The sequence below is a fragment of the Eurosta solidaginis genome, chromosome X (assembly GCF_040869045.1).
Source record: "Eurosta solidaginis isolate ZX-2024a chromosome X, ASM4086904v1, whole genome shotgun sequence".
Lineage (NCBI taxonomy): Eukaryota > Metazoa > Arthropoda > Insecta > Diptera > Tephritidae > Eurosta > Eurosta solidaginis.
In genome coordinates, this window is record NC_090324.1 from 163,383,013 (window position 1) to 163,402,643 (window position 19,631).

At 39.1% G+C, this 19,631-nt stretch overlaps 1 protein-coding gene across 1 annotated transcript in view; it reads left to right on the top strand.

The window, feature by feature from the left end:
* CaMKI (Calcium/calmodulin-dependent protein kinase I) overlaps window positions 1–19,631 on the top strand; it is a 1,042,346-nt gene that overhangs the window by 314,871 nt on the left and 707,844 nt on the right. Inside the window, exon 2 of the mRNA XM_067758373.1 lies at window positions 14,538–14,676. Coding sequence (XP_067614474.1) covers window positions 14,538–14,676 — 139 coding nt within the window. The remainder of the gene's footprint in view (window positions 1–14,537; window positions 14,677–19,631) is intronic.

Genomic DNA, 19,631 nt, shown 5'->3' on the forward strand with positions numbered 1-19,631 from the left:
GCTTTCCGTCGCAAGGTGGCGAGGGGGCGAAGCGGCGGCTAACGGTCGTTGGAGTAGAGGAGGTTCGGTAGGGCGGTTGAACGGTCGGGTAACGGACGGACAGGTACGGCGGTACGGAAGCAGCGGCGGGATAGAAGCAGCGGTTTGACGGCGGTAGGATGGCAGGCGGCCAACGGTCGTCGTAGCGGCGGCGGGGCGGATGCAGCGGCTTAACGGCGGTAGGATGGCAGATGGCCAACGGTCTTCGTAGCAGCGGCGGGGTCAGTCACCTGCGGGAGAAACTGCGAGGACTCGTTAGTGCTGGTTTCACCGCTGGACACCCCCGCCTCCCTTCTTGCGCACTAGTAGAAGGTGCGTGAGGGGGGGAGTTGTACCAGCCGGGGCACCGTGGGTCGACCCGTGGGCGGAGGGGAAGTGCACCATAACGGCACAGCGGTAGCCCCTGGGCGCACGCATCAGCTCACGGCTGAAACAAGAGCTATGGAGAGGGGTCGTGCGGTCATTCGGGCAGCGGGTCATTCCTTACCGGACCAGGGCGATGGAGGGAAAAGTAGCCCGAAGACACCACTCTCGTCGTCCTGGTGCAGCAAGGGGTGACTCGCGCCACAGCCGCACCCTCTTCTCCCTAGCTAACTAGTGGGAGTGGTCCCACCGCTCCGGCCAGCCTATTAAACCAGAGCTGGGGGGAGGGGTGCTTTGAGTCATTGAGGCAGCGGGCCGCTCAACACCAGGGAGGGCGACGGAGGGAAAAATAGTCCGAAGACACCGCCTCGTCGTCCAGCCCTGGTGGAGGGTGACCCACGCCATGACAGCGCCCCTGCCATGCAACCCGCGCTGAGGGGAAAGGGGGTATGAGGTCATTGAGGCAGCGGGCCGCTCAAGCACCAAGGTGGGCGACGGAGGGAAAAATAGTCCGAAGACACCGCTCTCGTCGTCCAGCCCTGGTGGAGGGTCACCCGCGCCATGACAGCGCCCCTGCCAGGCAATCCGAGCTGACGGGAAAGGGGGTATGAGGTCATTGAGGTAGCGGGCCGCTCAAGCACTAAGGTGGACGACGGAGGGAAAAATAGTCCGAAGACACCGCTTTCGTCGTCCAGTCCTGGTGGCGCCATGACAGCGCCCCTTCCACTCAGCTGGCTAGCCGGAGTGGTTATTTTTTCTTTAACAAGGCAGCCACTCCCGCTGGCTCACCTGCGAGGACTGAATTGCAAAAATGCAAATTCGATGTTTATATGGGTGGTGCCGCAAACTGGTTGAGAAGTCAACGCACCATTATTGTGCTTTTTCATTCGTTTGCTATCAGTGGTTGTTGACTATACTATACAAGTGGTTTTTGGATATGCTATAGAAACTGGTTGAGAGGTCAACGCGCCATTATTGTGCTTTTTCATTGGTTTGCTATTAGTGGTTGTTGACTATGCTATACAAGCACAATTTCTAGTGGTTTATTGTAACGCTACGTTACAAATTTTTCAGGAAAACGTTTCGTTCTCGTCTCACCACAATTTACCATCGCCCAAAAAAGAATTTTCTTTTTCCGGAAACAGCGTGTTTTCTTCTTTTTTTTTCTTTCCTCTTATCTGTTTCAAAATGGCTTCACAGCGGCAGTGGCGACATCTAGTGTTCATTTCGTTGAAAATTGCCATGGCACCTTTTTGTTTGCTATCACTAGCCACTAGGTACGCTCCAAAGGTGACTCTCCCAAATGGACCATAACAACCCGTGACTTCAGTACAGCTATTCGTGAATTTTGAAATAGCCTCGTTCATAGATGTGAACGTTCCTGCTTGCATTATCAGTTTAACTCTTTCGTTAGCCGAGTTTTTACACATGGCATTTACAGCTGATTGTGTGGCATATTTGGTTGCCACATCAGGTGCAAGACCGTCTGATATGTAAGCACCTTCCAACGATTTTGTTAATTATTCGATTTCGGCAGTGTACTGGTTAGCTGTTTTACTGCGCTGTTGGACGTTTAGAAGTTTTGCCGTCAAAACTTCTACAGATTCGCCTTTAATTGCTGAACTCAACTTTTGCCTTATTGCTAGTATTGAATTTTCAGTGCTCAAAAGGTTTCTAGCTGTTCCCTTGAGCTTAGTTTTTATCACGGAGACTGCTATGGTCTCGTGAGTATCCTTAATTTGTTCTAGGATATCTAGTGCGTCTAAGAAGCTATGTAAGTTCTCATGTTTACCATCAAACTCAGGTAGAATTGACGAAGCCGTTTTTAAGAATTTTGCTGTGGTTTGTGCCATTTTGTCTTTTCTTATTTGGTAGTTTTTCGTCTCTGTTAAAATTTCCTTTTTCTCCTGTTTTTCTTCTTCTTTTTGCTCTACTTTTGGTTCCTCTTCTAAATCGGATGCTGACTCCAGAAGAAATGGGCTATAGTCTATTTCTATTTCCTTCTTGAAACTCGTTGGTACTATGAATTCTATATCATATCTTGCCAGTGAGGACACCAATTTGTTTCTAATGCTGGAAAAAATTTGATATGCTTGGTCTTTTCGATTGCCGTCGAGTTTACCATTTAACTGTTGAATTATTTTTCCTATTTTGTTAAATGCTTCAACTATTATTTTAAGATGCTTTACTACTGTTTCTGCCTTAACTTTTGTATTTTTATTAATACATTTGTAAGATTTTTCTCCTATCGTTTTTTCTTCTATAACTAGTCTAACGATATCTTCCCATTTGCCCATTGGGGATGTCAGTTAAAATTTAGTTAAACCTTATCTAGAACGTCTGCGCGGCTAGCATATTGCTTTTTTAGGAATTTATTACGGGTTGAGTAGAGTTTCAGAAACAAATTGATGCAACTGACTACGCAGATGATTAGAAGTATGATCTTAATAGTATCTAGTGCCTCAGTATGGTCTACTACTTGGACTGAGTTTACAACGTTTGCCGTTGGTTTTTCTATTTTTGATTCTTGGCCTCCCATCGTAAAAAAAATATGAAGACCAAACAATTTTTTGTGTTTTTTTTTTCTTTTATTAAAAATTTTTTTTGTTCTTCCCATCTATATATCTCTTCAGCTGCTGTTGCGTGTGGGTTCCTAACATTCCATATTGTTGGTTCCCCAGGCATCTCAATAAGTTTCCAATGACTTTTCAACCAAATTAGAGTTTTTTCCTCATCTACAATTTTAATTTCATTTTCAAGGTCCTCAAGTGGGCCTTTTACATAACTTTTAATTTTTCTTGATCTTTCCATAATTTTAAATTAATTTTAATTTTAAAATAGTTTTACAAAATTGTATTTTATTTTTATTTTTTTTTTTTTGTCAACACCCTAATGTTTACATTGCTGGGTTTGGTTTTTATTTTGATAATTATTTTTTCTTAATTCCTTGATTTCTTTTTTTGGTTTAATTTTTTCTGCCTGATTTGTGCTTAAATTAATTTTTTCATAAATTTTGGCTATTGTTTTTCGAATGGCAAATTGCTTTCCTCCTCTTTTTCTTTTCAATTTTATCGGTTTTGGAACTTTAGGTTCCTCAATTTTTTTGAATCTTATTTCTCTGTCTATATTCCTCGATTGTTATTGGCTTAGGGCCTTGCTTGGGTATTTCAGGTGTTTTGTTTTCACCTTCTTGGAACTTCTGATTTAGTTTAACTAATCTTTCAAAAATTTGGTCAAATTGGCTTTGACTTTGTATGTCCTCTTCTTGGAACATATCTCAAAATTTAGCAAAAAAAAAGGTTTTTACAGCAGAAATTTGAATTTTTGCTTGTCAATAGGCAGCCGTTAGGTTGCCCGAATACTTTTCGTGCTTAGAAATTATGACTGAAATGTTAAAACTATTTCAAAATTAAGGTAATTATATTTATTATATTTATACTTATTATGCTGCCAGTCTTGTTGCTTATTCCGAATGTGGTTCTTTTGTTCCTTCCAAGGTAATATCAATATTTTACTGGTCATATCCACTGCTCCTGCATCATTTCGATTATAAAGCCCGTAAATTATCATAAAAATTCCTAAATGGCGTCATTTTTGAGTGCTCCAAATTTATTCAAATTTGCTTTCAGTAGATTTCGTTTGATCAGATCCTTTTTGCTTTTCTTCTTCCAGGATAAAATTTAGAGTAAAAAACTCGTTTTATAGCTTCACTCTTTGTTCCTTTTATAAAGCTTAGGCTGTAATCAGCCAATAAAGTCCTTGCCAGCTATGAAATTAGGCTAAAAAATCAGCCAGAAAGGTCATAGGCAGGATCGCCATGTAAAAGGTTTGAAATAAATTAGGCTGCGTTGTGAGTGATCAAAGCTCAATGCTTAATTGCTCTTTTATTCAAATGTTGTCAGCTTATTTATACAAAATTATTCGAACATATTCTTACATATATATTTACATTTAAGCATACATACTTACATACATATTTACCTTAAGCATACATACTTACATAGTTACATACAACTTGATACAAAATATGTACCTACACACCTGTGTTCAGTTGTGACTTCTGTGAGAAATGCAATGTTAGCAAATTTGCTAGAATTCAAATTTGTTTGGTTGTGTGTTGTATAAAGGTCCATCAAAGAAAATGTATACTTTTGCGTTTGTTTCCTTCCTTTGCACATCAAACTTTCTCGAATGCGATAAAATGCACGAAACGTGTGATTTTCACCCTGTCAGTTAGTATCGCGGGCTTACAAAAAGCTCAAAATTTTAGAGCTACTAAACCTTGCAAAAAATGGGCATGTAAAATGTCAAAAATGGAAGCCAAATGTCTTGTCTTACGAGGGTATAAAAGGGCGCTCGACGCAACAGTTAGCCTCTTTTACTTATTTGCATCAAGTACCAAACCAAAAGATAGATAGGATAGATCGACTTGAAATTTTACCATCCACGTGCTGATTAACAGAAAAGGTATGTTATTTAAATACTATAGGCTCGAATCCTGTAGTTTTCAACCCATTTGCTATAACCACCATAACCCACCATGCAGTCATAAAGGATTCGAGTCCTACAACCAAACTAAGGGTGGTGTTCAACGCTTCGATGAAAACATCATCCGGAAAATCGCTAAATGACGCTTTAGTGGTAGGTCCACAGCTGCAACAAGACTTGTTTTCGATCTTAGTGCGTTTCCGAACGCATCTCTATGGTCTCATCGCTGAAATCGAAAAGATGTATAGGCAAGTCTACGTTGCACCACAGGACGCAGACTACCAACGCATAGTGTGTCGCGAACATTCAACATCGCCAATATTAGAATACCGCCTTCTCCGAGTTACTTACGAAGTAGCTTCCGCATCTCATCTTGCTGTAAAGTCGCTACACCAAGCAGCACCTGATGCCGGCGACACTTACAAAGTCACGGCTGAGGCAATCATGTCAGATTTCCACATGGACGATTTGTTGAGTGGAGCGGACACTTTTCAAAACCTCTCCATTCTGAAAAGGGACGTCACCTTCGTGCTTTTTCAAAGCGGCTTCGAACTTTGCGAGTGGGCAACAAATAGTGAGCAGTTAGAAGAGCAAATACTACATATATCTAAATAAGTGTCGCATCTGTTAGCTGAGTGTAACGCAGTTCGCACTCTGGGGTGCATCTGGCACACAAACAACGACATGCTGTCTATAGCTATTAATCTAAACGAGTTGCCTCAGAAACTTACAAAACGCGCTTTTCTCTTTGACACTAGCAAAATAATCGACTCGCTTGGATTAGTCGCTCTGTGTACGATACGATCCAAAATTTGGCTTCAATCAATTTGGCGTCTGAATGTCGACTGGGATGATTTGGTACCTAACGAAATTGCCAACAATGGGGTTAAACATCGCCCTGAGCTGACGAAGCTCTCGTTGCTTAGCTTAGATCGTTGGTTGGGCACCAGTCCTACTTCAGCTAACGAGTTTCATGTATTCACTGATGCCTCAGAGGCCGCGTACGCAGCGGCTCTTTACTGTCGAACTAAGGATCCAGATCGACAAGCAAAAGTTTTACTAGTCGCAGCAAAAACCCGAGTAGCACCGCTCAAAACTACGGCGTTGCCGAGGCTAGAGTTATGTGCAGCTCATCTTGGCGCAAAATTAGTTCGCCAAGTCCAATCAAGTATCGATTGCAGATCAGAAAAGTTGTTTGCATGAACGGATTCTATGGTTGCATTGGTTTGGCTGCAAGGAACCCCTAATCGCTGGTCTACATCCCTAGCAAATCGTGTAGCCGACATATAAGTGGTATTACCGCCAACTACTTGGAGGCATGTATCATCAGACAGAAATCCTGCTGATTGCGCTTCAAGAGGCCTCGCTGCCTCCCAACTCCTTTCACATTCGCTGCTGGCATGGGCCCACCTGGCTTTCAGAACGCGACGGTGACTGGGTGCACCAATCCTCCCTACATACTACTGAGTTGGAGTTAAAACCAACCAAAAAAATCCCACATCTTACACAAACCGCTCAGGAATGGGATTTACTGACACGTTACCACTCATACAATAAACTGAAGCGGGTAACTGCATATTTAATCCGGTTTGCTAACAATTCACGTATCATCACTTCTCGCTCTGACCTCGAAACACGCACTACAGGCAATCTGACTTGCGCCAGAGTTCGCACAGCCGAATTAGCTTTGGTAAGATACTCTCAATCTAATGCGTTCGAACAGGAATTATACAATTGCAGATTAAATAAGCCAGTACCGGTGCGGAGTAACCTCGTACGTCTCCATCCATTCCTAGATCACGAAGGTGTTTTACGCGGGGGAGGGGGGGGGGGGGGCGCATTAAAAACTCAAATTGCGCTAATAATGTAAAATACCCTATAATACTACCAAGAAATTCACCACTTGCTAAGGTCATCGCTGCTGAGATACACATATTGACAATGCATTCAGGACCGCAAGCTTTGCAAGCCGCCTTACAACGCCGGTTTTGGATACCAGGTATTCGAAATCTCCTAAGAAACATATATCGTCATTGCGTCCGGTGTAAACGACTTAACCGCAAACCGCTCCGGCAGCTTATGTCAGATCTTCCGCCTAGTCGTGTAACATGCGCATGCAGCTTTTTACATAGCGCCGTCGACTTCGCAGGCCCATATAATGTCAAGTTCTCGCAAGGCAGAGGCGCCAAATCCATAAAAGCGTACATTTTCTCATTTGTTTGTATGAGTACGGGTGCAATGCACTTGGAATTAGCAAGAGGTACTTACGCGAGGACATTTCATCATTGGAGAACCACTAAGAGGGTTACCTGACCCTGACACAGAAGTATATAAGGGAGCACTTTTCCAACGGTGGCAAATAATCACATCTATCCGACAACATTTTTGGCGTGATGAGTACTTGTCAATCTGCAGCAATGAACTAAATGGTTTCGACCAACGCAAAACTTACGAAGAAACGACATCGTAATCGTCCACGATAATAACACTCCCCCAACTAAGTGGAAACAGGGGCGTGTACTCGACACCCATTCTGGGAAAGATGATCATGTTCTTGTGGTTAATTTGAGAACATCAGGAGGGGATTTCCTACGACCTATCGCCAAGCTGTCGCTGCTGCCTACAAGTTCTGAGGAGCTGGAATCGAGATTTTTAAAGCAGCGAGATCTGCTTTCCAAGATACAAAATGTTATTCCAGCAAAATGTGCAGAGATCGATGAAACTGAAATAGACAGGACCATCTTTGCTTTGAAGAAAGTATGGCCGAGTGAATTTACTGAAATCTACATGGCACATTCGACTTAGGTTTTCGTGAACAATATCGAAGTCAAACGACTGAAAAAATGACCAAATGTACCCTAGGTGGCAGATCCAATTTAGTGCAAGATGACTTAAATGAGTTACAATCCGTTACTACCGTAAACCTACGACAATGCAAATAGTGTCTGAAATGCTTAATTACATTAACTACTGCCAGAGTTTCCAATTCATAGTAAAGTTTACCCTTCTTTTGCATAAGCACAGCACCATATCCTATCGAACTTGCATCGGTATGCAGTTCAACGGGAAATTTATGATCGAATAAATTAAGAACTGGTGAACTTGTGATTATAGAAATTATTTCATTTCTAATTGCCTCACGAGAAGGTTTCCAATCAAGATGTGTCTTGTTACTACTTGTTAAACTATATAGTGTCGACATTATCTGCGAAAATTTATTCACAAACTGCCGATGAAGCCAATCCAAAAAATTTTCCCGATTGCGAGGGAGGTAAGGCAACCAATGCTTAAATTTTCCTCGGACTTGCTCTAATTTCCCCTTTCCTTACTTCAAAACCTAAATACTCAACCTTCTGTTTCATAAAAGCACATTTTTTGCTATTAAAATAAAATCCGGCCTCGGCAAGCATATTTAAGATTATATCTAACCTACGCAAGCTTTCATCTATATCTTCAGTAACTAAAACAAGAATATCATCCATATAAACTATTACATACGTGTTAGCAAGTTCACCGAGATCTTTCATAATACTACGTTGGAATACCGCGGGAGCATTGCGTAACCCGAATGGCATAACGGGATATTCAAAATGACCTTCAGGCGTTAAAAATGCAGTAATCTCTATGGATTTGGGATGAATTGGTATTTGACGGTATCCACTAGCCATATCTAGCGCTGTAAAATAATGGCATCCATGAAGTCTGTTAATCTGATCCGAAATTAAAGGTAACGGATACTTGTCGGCAACTGTATTATCATTTAGTTCGCGATAATCGACACACATTTGGTCAGATCCATCCTTTTTCTTAACTTCTTAACTAGAAGAATAAAAAATAAAATAAATAAATAAGGCGCGATAACCTCCGAAGAGAATTTATGAAGAGCTTCTATTCTTCTTCAATTTGCGTCGTGCTCCTTTTAATTGTTCCTTCAAATTCCATCTGCAGCAGAGGAGTTTTCACTGAGAGCTTTTCATGGCAGAAATACATTCTGAGTGCTTGCCAAACACTGCCGAGGGCAGACCCCGCTTAGAAAAATTTTCTTCTAATTGAAAAAACTTGTTTTCAAAATTTTTATGTTGTTTTGCCCGGGGCGTGAACCCAGGGTCTTCGGTGTGGATGGCGTAGCACGCTACTATCACACCCCGGCGGCCGCCGTGAAGAATAGGACTCGAAAATGGCGAACAACTGGGTCGAATTACCTTTGTCTTCAGGAGTTCGTCAATTTTATTTCGTACGATTTTTCGGTTTTCTGGACTTAATCTATAAGGCCTTCTTGAAACTGTTTTGTTTGGTTCTTTCAGCCGTGTTTGCATTGCTTCTACATTGGATGCACTACAAGGAACGCCTTCATTGAGTCTAATATTTTCAACAACTTTTGAACTCAGTAAGGATATCTGTGTCAATGTCTTCAAAACTGAAATCAGTTCGTGTAACCGTACATGCATTTAGTTCGACACCATCTTCCTTACAAAATTGTAATTTTTTCGAAGTCATTTTTACACATTTATTTTGTGCCAAAATTTCGCAGCCTATCATATCATGTTTTAAAAAATTGTAAGGTAAAATATGAAAAATAGTTTCTAATTTAATTTCATCAATCACTACAAGTGTACAAATTCGTAAAACACTATTTACACTCGCTTCACCTATTCCCGACATTGTTACAACACTATGTATTCGTTTACGTCAAAATTTAGAACTTACTGACCCTTTCATTAATGAGCATTCTTCCACTAAATAAAACAAGTATCGCTCACCTGACTGTTGCAAAATACCTGAAGATTCAATCAATATACAAACATCTCCACGCCGACTTGAAGAACTATTCGGTTTGGTATTTGATTCCTTTCCCTTTGAAACTGTTGGGCATCGAGAAGCATAGTGGCCAATTTAACGACAACAAAAGCATGTAACACCTACTGAATACGATGATAAAGACGAAGTTCTACTAGCAGATTTGTTGATTGTTTTATTTTTTTGAGGATTTGACTTATTGTTGAGTCGACACACTTCGGCCTTATGACCATACTTTCCAAAATTATAGCACTTGAAATTATTATAGGCAATTTTGTCGGTTATAATCTTCGCCATCGTAGTCGTTCACAACTGGTAAAAGCTTCCTTTTGACCGACGACATCACTTTCTATTCCCCTGTTAACTAATTTAAATTCAGGTAACCCCATATTTCTATGATGGGAATTTACACCAACTCCAAAAACCGTTTATTTTGTTGTTCAAAATACATCTTCTAATTTTCGTTATTTTTATCAGATTCGCCAATTTTTAAAGCGCTTGTGGGCTCCACTTCTGATGTCGAATTTTCCATAATAATTATTTTCCTCTTCTGATATGTAGCGATCCGCCGGTGGTTACACTTTTTATACTCAGTTGAGCAGAGCTCACAGAGTATATTAAGTTTGATTGGATAACGGTTGGTTGTACATATATAAAGGAATCGAGATAGATATAGACTTCCATATATCAAAATAATCAGGATCGAAAAAAAATTTGATTGAGCCATGTCCGTCCGTCCGTCCGTTAACACGATAACTTGAGTAAATTTTGAGGTATCTTGATGAAATTTGGTATGTAGATTCCTGAGCACTCATCTCAGATCGCTATTTAAAATGAACGATATCGGACTATAACCACGCCCACTTTTTCGATATCGAAAATTTCGAAAAACCGAAAAAGTGCGATAATTCATTACAAAAGACAGATAAAGCGACGAAACTTGGTAGATGAGTTGAACTTATGACGCAGAATAGAAAATTAGTAAAATTTTGGACAATGGGCGTGGCACCGCCCACTTTTAAAAGAAGGTAATTTAGAAGTTTTGCAAGCTGTAATTTGGCAGTCGTTGAAGATATCATGATGAACTTTGGCAGGAACGTTACTGCTATTACTATATGTGCGCTCAATAAAAATTAGCAAAATCGGAGAAGGACCACACCTACTTTTAAAAAAAAATTTTTCTTAAAGTAAAATTTTAACAAAAAATTTAATATCTTTACAGTATATAAGTAAATTATGTCAACATTCAACTCCAGTAATGATATGGTGCAACAAAATACAAAAATAAAAGAAAATTTCAAAATGGGCGTGGCTTTCATTTAATTTGTCTAGGATACTTTTAACGCCATAATTCGAACAAAAACTAACCAATCCTTTTGAAATTTGGTATGGGCATAGATTTTATAACGTTAACTGTTTTCTGTGAAAATGGGCGAAATCGGTTGATGCCACGCCCAGTTTTTATACACAGTCGTCCGTCTGTCCTTCCGCATGGCCGTTAACACGATAACTTGAGCCTAAATCGGCATATCTTTAATGAACTTAGTTCACGTGCTTACTTGAACTCACTTTATCTTGGTATGAAAAATGAACGAAATCCGACTATGACCACGCCCACTTTTTCGATATCGAAAATTACGAAAAATGAAAAAAATGCCATAATTTTATACCAAATACGAAAAAAGGGATGAAACATGGTAAGGTAATTGGATTGTTTTATTGACGCGAAATATAACTTTAGAAAAAACTTTATAAAATGGTTGTGACACCTACCATATTAAGTAGAAGAAAATTAAAAAGTTCTGCAGGGCGAAATAAAAAACCCTTAAAATCTTGGCAGGTACTACATATATAAATAAATTAGCGGTATCCAACAGATGATGTTCTGGGTCACCCTGGTCCACATTTTGGTCGATATCTGGAAAATGCCTTCACATATGCAACTACCACCACTCACTTTTAAAACTCTCAATAATACCTTTAATTTGATACCCATATCGTACAAACTTATTCTAGAGTCACCCCTGGTACCTTTATGGCGATATCTCGAAAAGGCGTCCACCTATAGAACTAAGTCCCACGCCCTTTTAAAATACTCATTAAAACCTTTCATTTGATACCCATATCGTACAAACATATTCTAAAGTCACCCCTGGTCCACCTTTATGGCGATATCTCGAAAAGGCGAACACCTATAGAACGAAGGCCACTCCCTTTTAAAAATACTCATTAACACCTTTCATTTGATACCCATATCGTACAAACAAAGTCTAGAGTCACCCCTGGTCCACCTTTATTGCGATACCTCGAAAAGGCGTACACCTATAGAACTAAGGCCCACTCCCTTTTAAAATACTCATTAACACCTTTCTTTTGATACCCATATTGTACAAACAAAAACTAGGGTCACCCCTGGTCCACCTTTATGGCGATATCTCGAAACGGCGTCCACCTATGGAACTAAGGATTACTCCCTTTTAAAATACTCATAAACACCTTTCATTTGATACCCATATCGTACAAACGCATTCTAGAGTCACCCCTGGTCCACCTTTATGGCGATATCTCGAAAAGGCGACCACCTATACAACAACCACCACTCCCTTTTAAAACCCTCATTAATACCTATAATTTGATACCCATATCGTACAAACACATTCTAGAGTCACCCCTGGTCCACCTTTGTGGCGATATCTCGAAACGGCGTCCACCTATGGAACTAAGGATTACTCCCTTTTAAAATACTCATTAACACCTTTCATTTGATACCCATATCGTACAAACGCATTCTAGAGTCACCCCTGGTCCACCTTTATGGCGATATCTCGAAAAGGCGACCACCTATACAACAACCACCACTCCCTTTTAAAACCCTCATTAATACCTATAATTTGATACCCATATCGTACAAACACATTCTAGAGTCACCCCTGGTCCACCTTTGTGGCGATATCTCGAAACGGCGTCCACCTATGGAACTAAGGATTACTCCCTTTTAAAATACTCATTAACACCTTTCATTTGATACCCATATCGTACAAACGCATTCTAGAGTCAACCCTGATCCACCTTTATGGCTATATCCCTAAATGGCGTCCACCTATAGAACTATGGCCCACTCCCTCATAAAATACTCTTTAATGCCTTTCATTTGATACACATGTCATACAAACATATTCCAGGTTTTCCCTCGGTTCATTTTCCTACATGGTTATTTTCCCTTATGTTGTCACCATAGCTCTCAACTGAGTATGTAATGTTCGGTTACACCCGAACTTAACCTTCCTTACTTGTTATTATTCCTTTTTTTATTATTCAAAGCTTCCTATTCACATTTCCTAGCTCACTATGATTTTACTGCACATTATTGCAAATGTTTTTCCAAACAAGTGTTTTTCCAACCAAGTGTTTTTCCAAACAAGTGTTTTCCAAACAAGTGTACCACCATTGTTACGCTCATATCATTAGGGATTCCGACATATAAATATCTCCCTGTCCCTTCTAGAAAACTCTTTTATCTTAAATACCACAACCTAGTAAGGTCAAAATCTTCGTTTAAAGTTTCAGATCTCTTTTCAAGTTCGGACGTTCTTTAGAATTTTGACGACTCCTGGACCACCTATCAAAGTTTTTTTCCTTCATTATCATCGGCTTCCGATGGGTGCTCCAAGCTTCAAAGCTCTAGCTCTACGGGAAGTTACTCAAAAATAAATTGCAAGATTCTCCAATTTTCTATGAAAATTGGCAAAAGAACATCAAACGAAACTAATATGAAGGTAGTAAAACGACACAACTCGAACAATTGGGATTTTTGGTGGCAAACTAGTATACATCTAGTATACAACTAATTGGTTTCTCTGCAAGGCGAAGTGAAACATGTTTGTTGGGAATTTGAGCGAATTGCGATTGACTGCTAGTTGTCAGCTGGTTCTAGTTCATCTGTTGACCAGCTGCCTGTTGACCAGCTGGACTATATTTGCTGTGGTGCTGTTCCATAGCACAGCACAAGGGAAGTTGCAGAGGGTGGTCGTTCTATGGAAACTCTTCGTTACAAGCTTTCACCTTTTTACTTTTAAAACAGACCAATCGTGAAAATTTGTGTTATTTAGCGAACACCATAGTATATTTCTGCCATGCAAAGCTTCTCAGTGCAAACTCATCTGCTTGCAAATGCCGTTGGGCGCGCCGTCCTCAGAATTTGCAGAAAAAATTAAAAGGATCACTATGCAAATTGGAGTAGAAGCTTGACCTAAAGTTTCTTCCGAGGTATATTTTTTAGCTTTACCTAATAATAAAGTTACTATATTAAGAAAATAAAATTTTTTCTTATTGCTGTACTTGTTTTACTCAAGTTTTGGATACTTCCACTGAATGTGGGATGGTAATCCAGTCAGTAGTCGATATGTCCAATACATACAAATTTTAATATTCCAACTAAATGTACCTCTTTCTGTTATATAACGAAACAAATTTTAACCAGGGCCCGAGTAAGTGTAGGATTTAACCCAGCAATTTTAGATAATAAGCTGGAAAGTTCTCAACGCATTTGTTTTGGCATTCTATGATTGTGATGTTAAAGTTCGAAAAATTGTTTTTTTGTTAGTTTATAACCCGGCTTCCAGTTGCGGAGTAGAAGCGTGATAAACAATATTTCGCACCTAACTTGTCTCAAATGACGAGGTCACTGCTTCATAGGTATATAATTTTTACATGAACAAGTAAGTAATCAAAACCTCATATTAATTTTTAATTTAATTATTTAGACGAATTTCCCATTAATGTTATGACAATGTGAGTTACCTTGTGAATTACCAAACAATACATTATTATTTTTATATTTGTTCTTTCAGAGTAACAGGTGGAGAATTATTTGATCGAATCGTAGAGAAAGGTTCATATACCGAAAAAGACGCATCGGGCCTAATACGTCAGATTTTAGAAGCAGTTGATTATATGCACGAGCAAGGAGTTGTCCACAGAGACCTTAAGGTAAGATCTATACAGAAGGCATACTATTACGTTCCAGAAATAAAAGATATTTGAAAACATTGTTTCACATAAGAAGTTTATACAAGATACCTTTATTGCCGTCCATAGCAAAAAGTCAATATATTGAGATTAGAGGATATGCTTTAACTAAGGGGCTAAATTTTTATTCCGGGCACCCTAAAAAACTTTTCCTTTGATAGCTTAAATATGTACTTTGTTCGATAAAGGATCAAAAGTTAACATATTCCCTATACTTTGTTTTTAAAAAAATTGCTTAGTTTGCAACAAATTGCGAATTTAATTTTCACATCTGTTAGTAGTTTTTACTTCTGAACGGGTAGAGATACTTTAACCATTTTTGCTTTGAATAAATCATACAACTGTATATATTAGGCAAAGGCTTTGATATGTTTGGTGGAGCTACTATTTAAAGTACTTAGCAGCTTTTTCTGCCAAACTTGCGGCAAAATATTCATGGCCGCAACCTTTCCCAAAAATTAAATATTGCTTATTTAAAACAAACATCTTTTTTACAATGATTTAAAATAAAAAAATTTAGTAATTTCTTATGCAACGAGATTGACAAAAGATTTCCCAACACCACCTAGAACAATTTCATACATATTCCCGTAAAAAACGTTTTCACTTTATTTTTTCAGAAGAAGAAGTGAAACATTTCAAGTGAAAACAAATTTTTTACAAAAATACTTATGTATATATGAAATTGTTCTAAAAGCCTGTGCCTAAAATATAGAGCTGTATTATTTATTTAATTCAAAAATGGTTAAAAGATACCCATCGGAAATTATGACCAACACAAGAAATGAAAGTTCCACTTTAAATTCGCAATTTTTCGCAAACTAAACAATGAAGGCTTGTGTCCACGCCTTTCCTGCTTGAAGGATCATATGCAACTCCTCCCTCTTCCACTCCTTTAATGACCGGGAGCCTAGTATAGATATATGGTGCGGCCCGCGCGAAGTTGTTCAAATGCTTCTTTGCATTCCAGGATACTTTATGATGAAGTACTATGTGAGATTATTGACTCAATCGCCGCCTGTCTATCAATAGTTATGTATATTATTGTCGCGGCTGCAGCTTAAGCACGCTTCCTCCATAATTTCTGCAGCTTTCTTCTCTACAGTTTCTGCCTGAAAGGCGCTGCAGTAATCTGACAGCCTGGATTTAAGTATTTTTTGATAATACAATAAACAGCAGACACGACCTCTTCCGTTAATTTAGAACCAAATAATAGATAACGCGAAAAATATTAAATTCAGCATTTTCGGTTTGTGACAAAACTCGTTATTTAAAATAACTTTGTCGCAATAGGAAATATAGGTTTCCATTGAAAGTAAAAAATGCTCAAATATTAATCAGCGTTCACAGTGCTTGTCTTACTTTTGAACTTACCTGTTAGTACTCACATTGCTTATAAGTTTTGTGAAGGCTAAACACTTTCCCTAAAACGACTGAACCAACCTTAAAGTGTGAACTGTGCGGTGGCAAGCAAGACATATGAATTCAAAAACTCAGTTGGATAGTTGATTCCTTCGTCTTCACTACACTGCTACACTGTCGATCTATTCAAGGAATACAATGATCCACCGATTTCATTTTGAATTTTCCAGTTTAAGTGATCTACATCCATTCTCTTTGCCGCTAAAACTGCTCTTTCACTCCACCAATCGTAGTTTCTGTAAGAATGAAATAAATCCATTCGAACCGTCAACAGGAACACGATCATTACTGATAGTTATCAGTTGATTAGGGAACAAATCCGTAGATGGATCGTTTAGTAATGTAACTCTCATATTGGCGTCATCTTAAGTTTCTTAAAATCAAAACTCAGAGCTTCAAACTCTGGCCACTGCTGAATGTGCTAACCCAAATAACATAGATGCATCTAACTCAACCCAAAATGGTAGTGAAATGCGAGAAACGATCGCTCTATTGAAACAAGTTATGCAGCAAATCACAACAATGATGACACTTCTTGTCACCCTCACTACCAAAAACTGTTCACCCCTGACCCCTTAAAGATCATTATCTGGAATGCCAATGGCCTTTCCAAGCATTTACTTGAAGTAAAGGTATTACTCCAGACCCACAATATAGACATACTTCTCATATCTGAGACCCACTTCACTGATAAAAGCTCCCTTGAAGTCCCTAAATATAAGTTTTATTACACAAAACGCCCAGATAACAAAGCCCATGCTGGATCAGGTATCCTAATAAGGAGCAGTATTAAGCATTTTAATACAAACTTGCACCGCACGAATGCTATCCAAGCCACTAATTTTACTGTCGAAGATTCGAATGGCCCAATTGCGCTCTCAGCTATCTATAGCCCACCCAGACACGTTATCACTGAGGAAGAGTATGAACATTTCTTTAAAACTCTTGGAAATCGAGTGTTGTTGTTGTTGTCTTAGTTGGCGGTGATTACAACGCCATACACAACTTCTGGGGCTCTCGCCTTATCACCCCTAAGGGAAGGCAATTATATCAGGCTATTAGCCGTCTCAAACCAACTCCATTCTCTACTGGAACACCCACATATTGGCCCTCAGATAAAAATAAACTACCCGACCTGATCGACTTCTGTGTGGTAAAAGGCATATCTTCTTCAGAAATAACTTACAAATCGTGCTTTGAATTGTCTTCTGACCACTCAACAATATTGGTAACAATTGATAAAAATCTCACATCTACAGCTAATCATTGTAGCCTCTATAATCGGAAGACTAATTGGGAGTACTTCCGATCCATGATCTCGTCTAATATTGACTTAAAACTATCGCTGAAATCCGACGAAGATATGGCTGAAGCAGTCGAACACTTTAACAGGTGTATCCAACAAGCTGCATGGACCTCAACTCCCACCCCCAGCAGGCAAAAAACCGTAGGCGTTACCCACGAAGTAAAAGCCAAGCTTAAAGAAAAGCGCATCGCATGGAAAAGGTGGCAGCAAACCCGGTATCCCGATGACAAGAAACGGTTGAATGCATTACCTAACGAACTTAAATCCATCCTTAATATGGAGCGCAACAGAGAAATTCAACAATATCTCAGTAATATTGATGCAATAACTGCAACTGATTACTCCCTTTGGAAAGCGACTAGCAAGCTAAAGAAGTCAATTATCTCAAATGCACTTATACGAATGGAGAATAACGAATGTGCAAAAAGTGATGTTGAAAAAGCAAATACTTTTGCACGCCACCTAAAACTAGTATTCACTCCGCATGATATTGAGCCCCCACTAAGAATAACTAAGGAAGTGGAAACTACCTTAAATCATCCATATCAAATGGAGCCACCCATAAAAAAATTCTCAATATCGGAGGTAAAAACCGTAATTGCAAAACTCAAGCCAAAAAAAGCTCCGGGTTATGACCTTATCAACGGCACTATTCTAAAAAATTTACCCCACGAAGGCATACAATTCCTGACACAATTGTTTAATGCAGTACTAAAAACTCAATTCATACCCCCACAGTGGAAAGTTTCGCAGATAAAAATGATTCTGAAACCCGGAAAGCCAGCTGATATAGCATCTTACAGACCTATTAGTCTGCTGCCTATCGTCTCAAAAGTCATGGAAGTTCTCTTCCTTAAAAGACTCTTGCCCATAATAGAAGAGCGCAAAATCATACCCAATCACCAGTTTGGCTTCAGGAGAGGGCACGGAACAATTGAGCAGGTCCACAGATTCACCGAGCAAATATACGACGCTCTTGAGAAGAAATAAAATATTTTTAAGTTAAACGGTTTTATTGAAAACAACACTTACATAAAGTAATAATAATACGAAACGCAAGAAAATAATAAGTTAGGTCCAAGGTACTAGTTATCACACTCCTCATCAATCTAGGGCGTAGATCAGACAATTAAATAAAAGAGTTGGGCGCGTGAAATTTCTAAAAATGTGAGGCGTAGCATAACCTAAGGTTAAGGTTCAGTTGGTCTTACTTATGACTATCAATAGAAATTTTTTTTCCGCATCCAACGCTTTTATTTAATTGTATGATCAACGCCCTAGATTGATTAGGAGTGTGGTGACTAGTACCTAGGACCTACCTAATTATTTTCTAGCTTTTAGTATTATTATTACTTTATGTAAGTATTGTTTTCAATAAATCCGTTTAACTTAAACATTTTTTTTGGAATTATTTTATTTTCAAGTTTTTAGTCTTTATTTAATTTCCAATTATTCCTCATTCTATTTAGTTCATTTAGTGACTCATTATTACAAGGAGTCTTTCCTGACAATTTGTTACAATCTAAGTCCTCAACATATAATCCTTCCAAAAATTTTACTCGAAGTAGCGCCGTGTGCCCATATGCCCTCCTCGAACTCCAAAATATTTTTATGTCATTTCTACCGGACTGTGTGGCATATTTGTTCCAAATGTTAGCCATATCGGACCAGAAATACGAGCATTTTTAATACCTTTTTTATGAAGTGATTTCTATTTCTGTATGTAAAATGTGTTCCAAATATGAGCCAAATCGGACCAAAAATACGATTTTTTTTAATATCTCAATCCTTGCGCCACCTGGCGAAGATTTTTTTAAATGTCGCTTTCTATTCATGTATGTAATATGTGTTCCAAATATGAGCCTAATCGGACAACAAATACGATGTTGTTGAATATCTCGTTCCTTGCGCCACCTGGCGGCGATTTTTTTCATGTGTCGCTTTCTATTCATGTATGTAATATGTGTTCCAAATATGAGCCTAATCGGAACACAAATACGATTTTGGAATATCTCGATCCTTGCGCCACCTGGCAGCGATTTTTTTCATGTGTCGCTTTCTATTCATGTATGTAATATGTGTTCCAAATATGAGCCTAATGGGAGCACAAATGCGATTTTTGAAATATTTCGATCCATGCGCCATTTATCGGAGTTCTTTTTTTACATTATTGCAATGTCATCGGGTT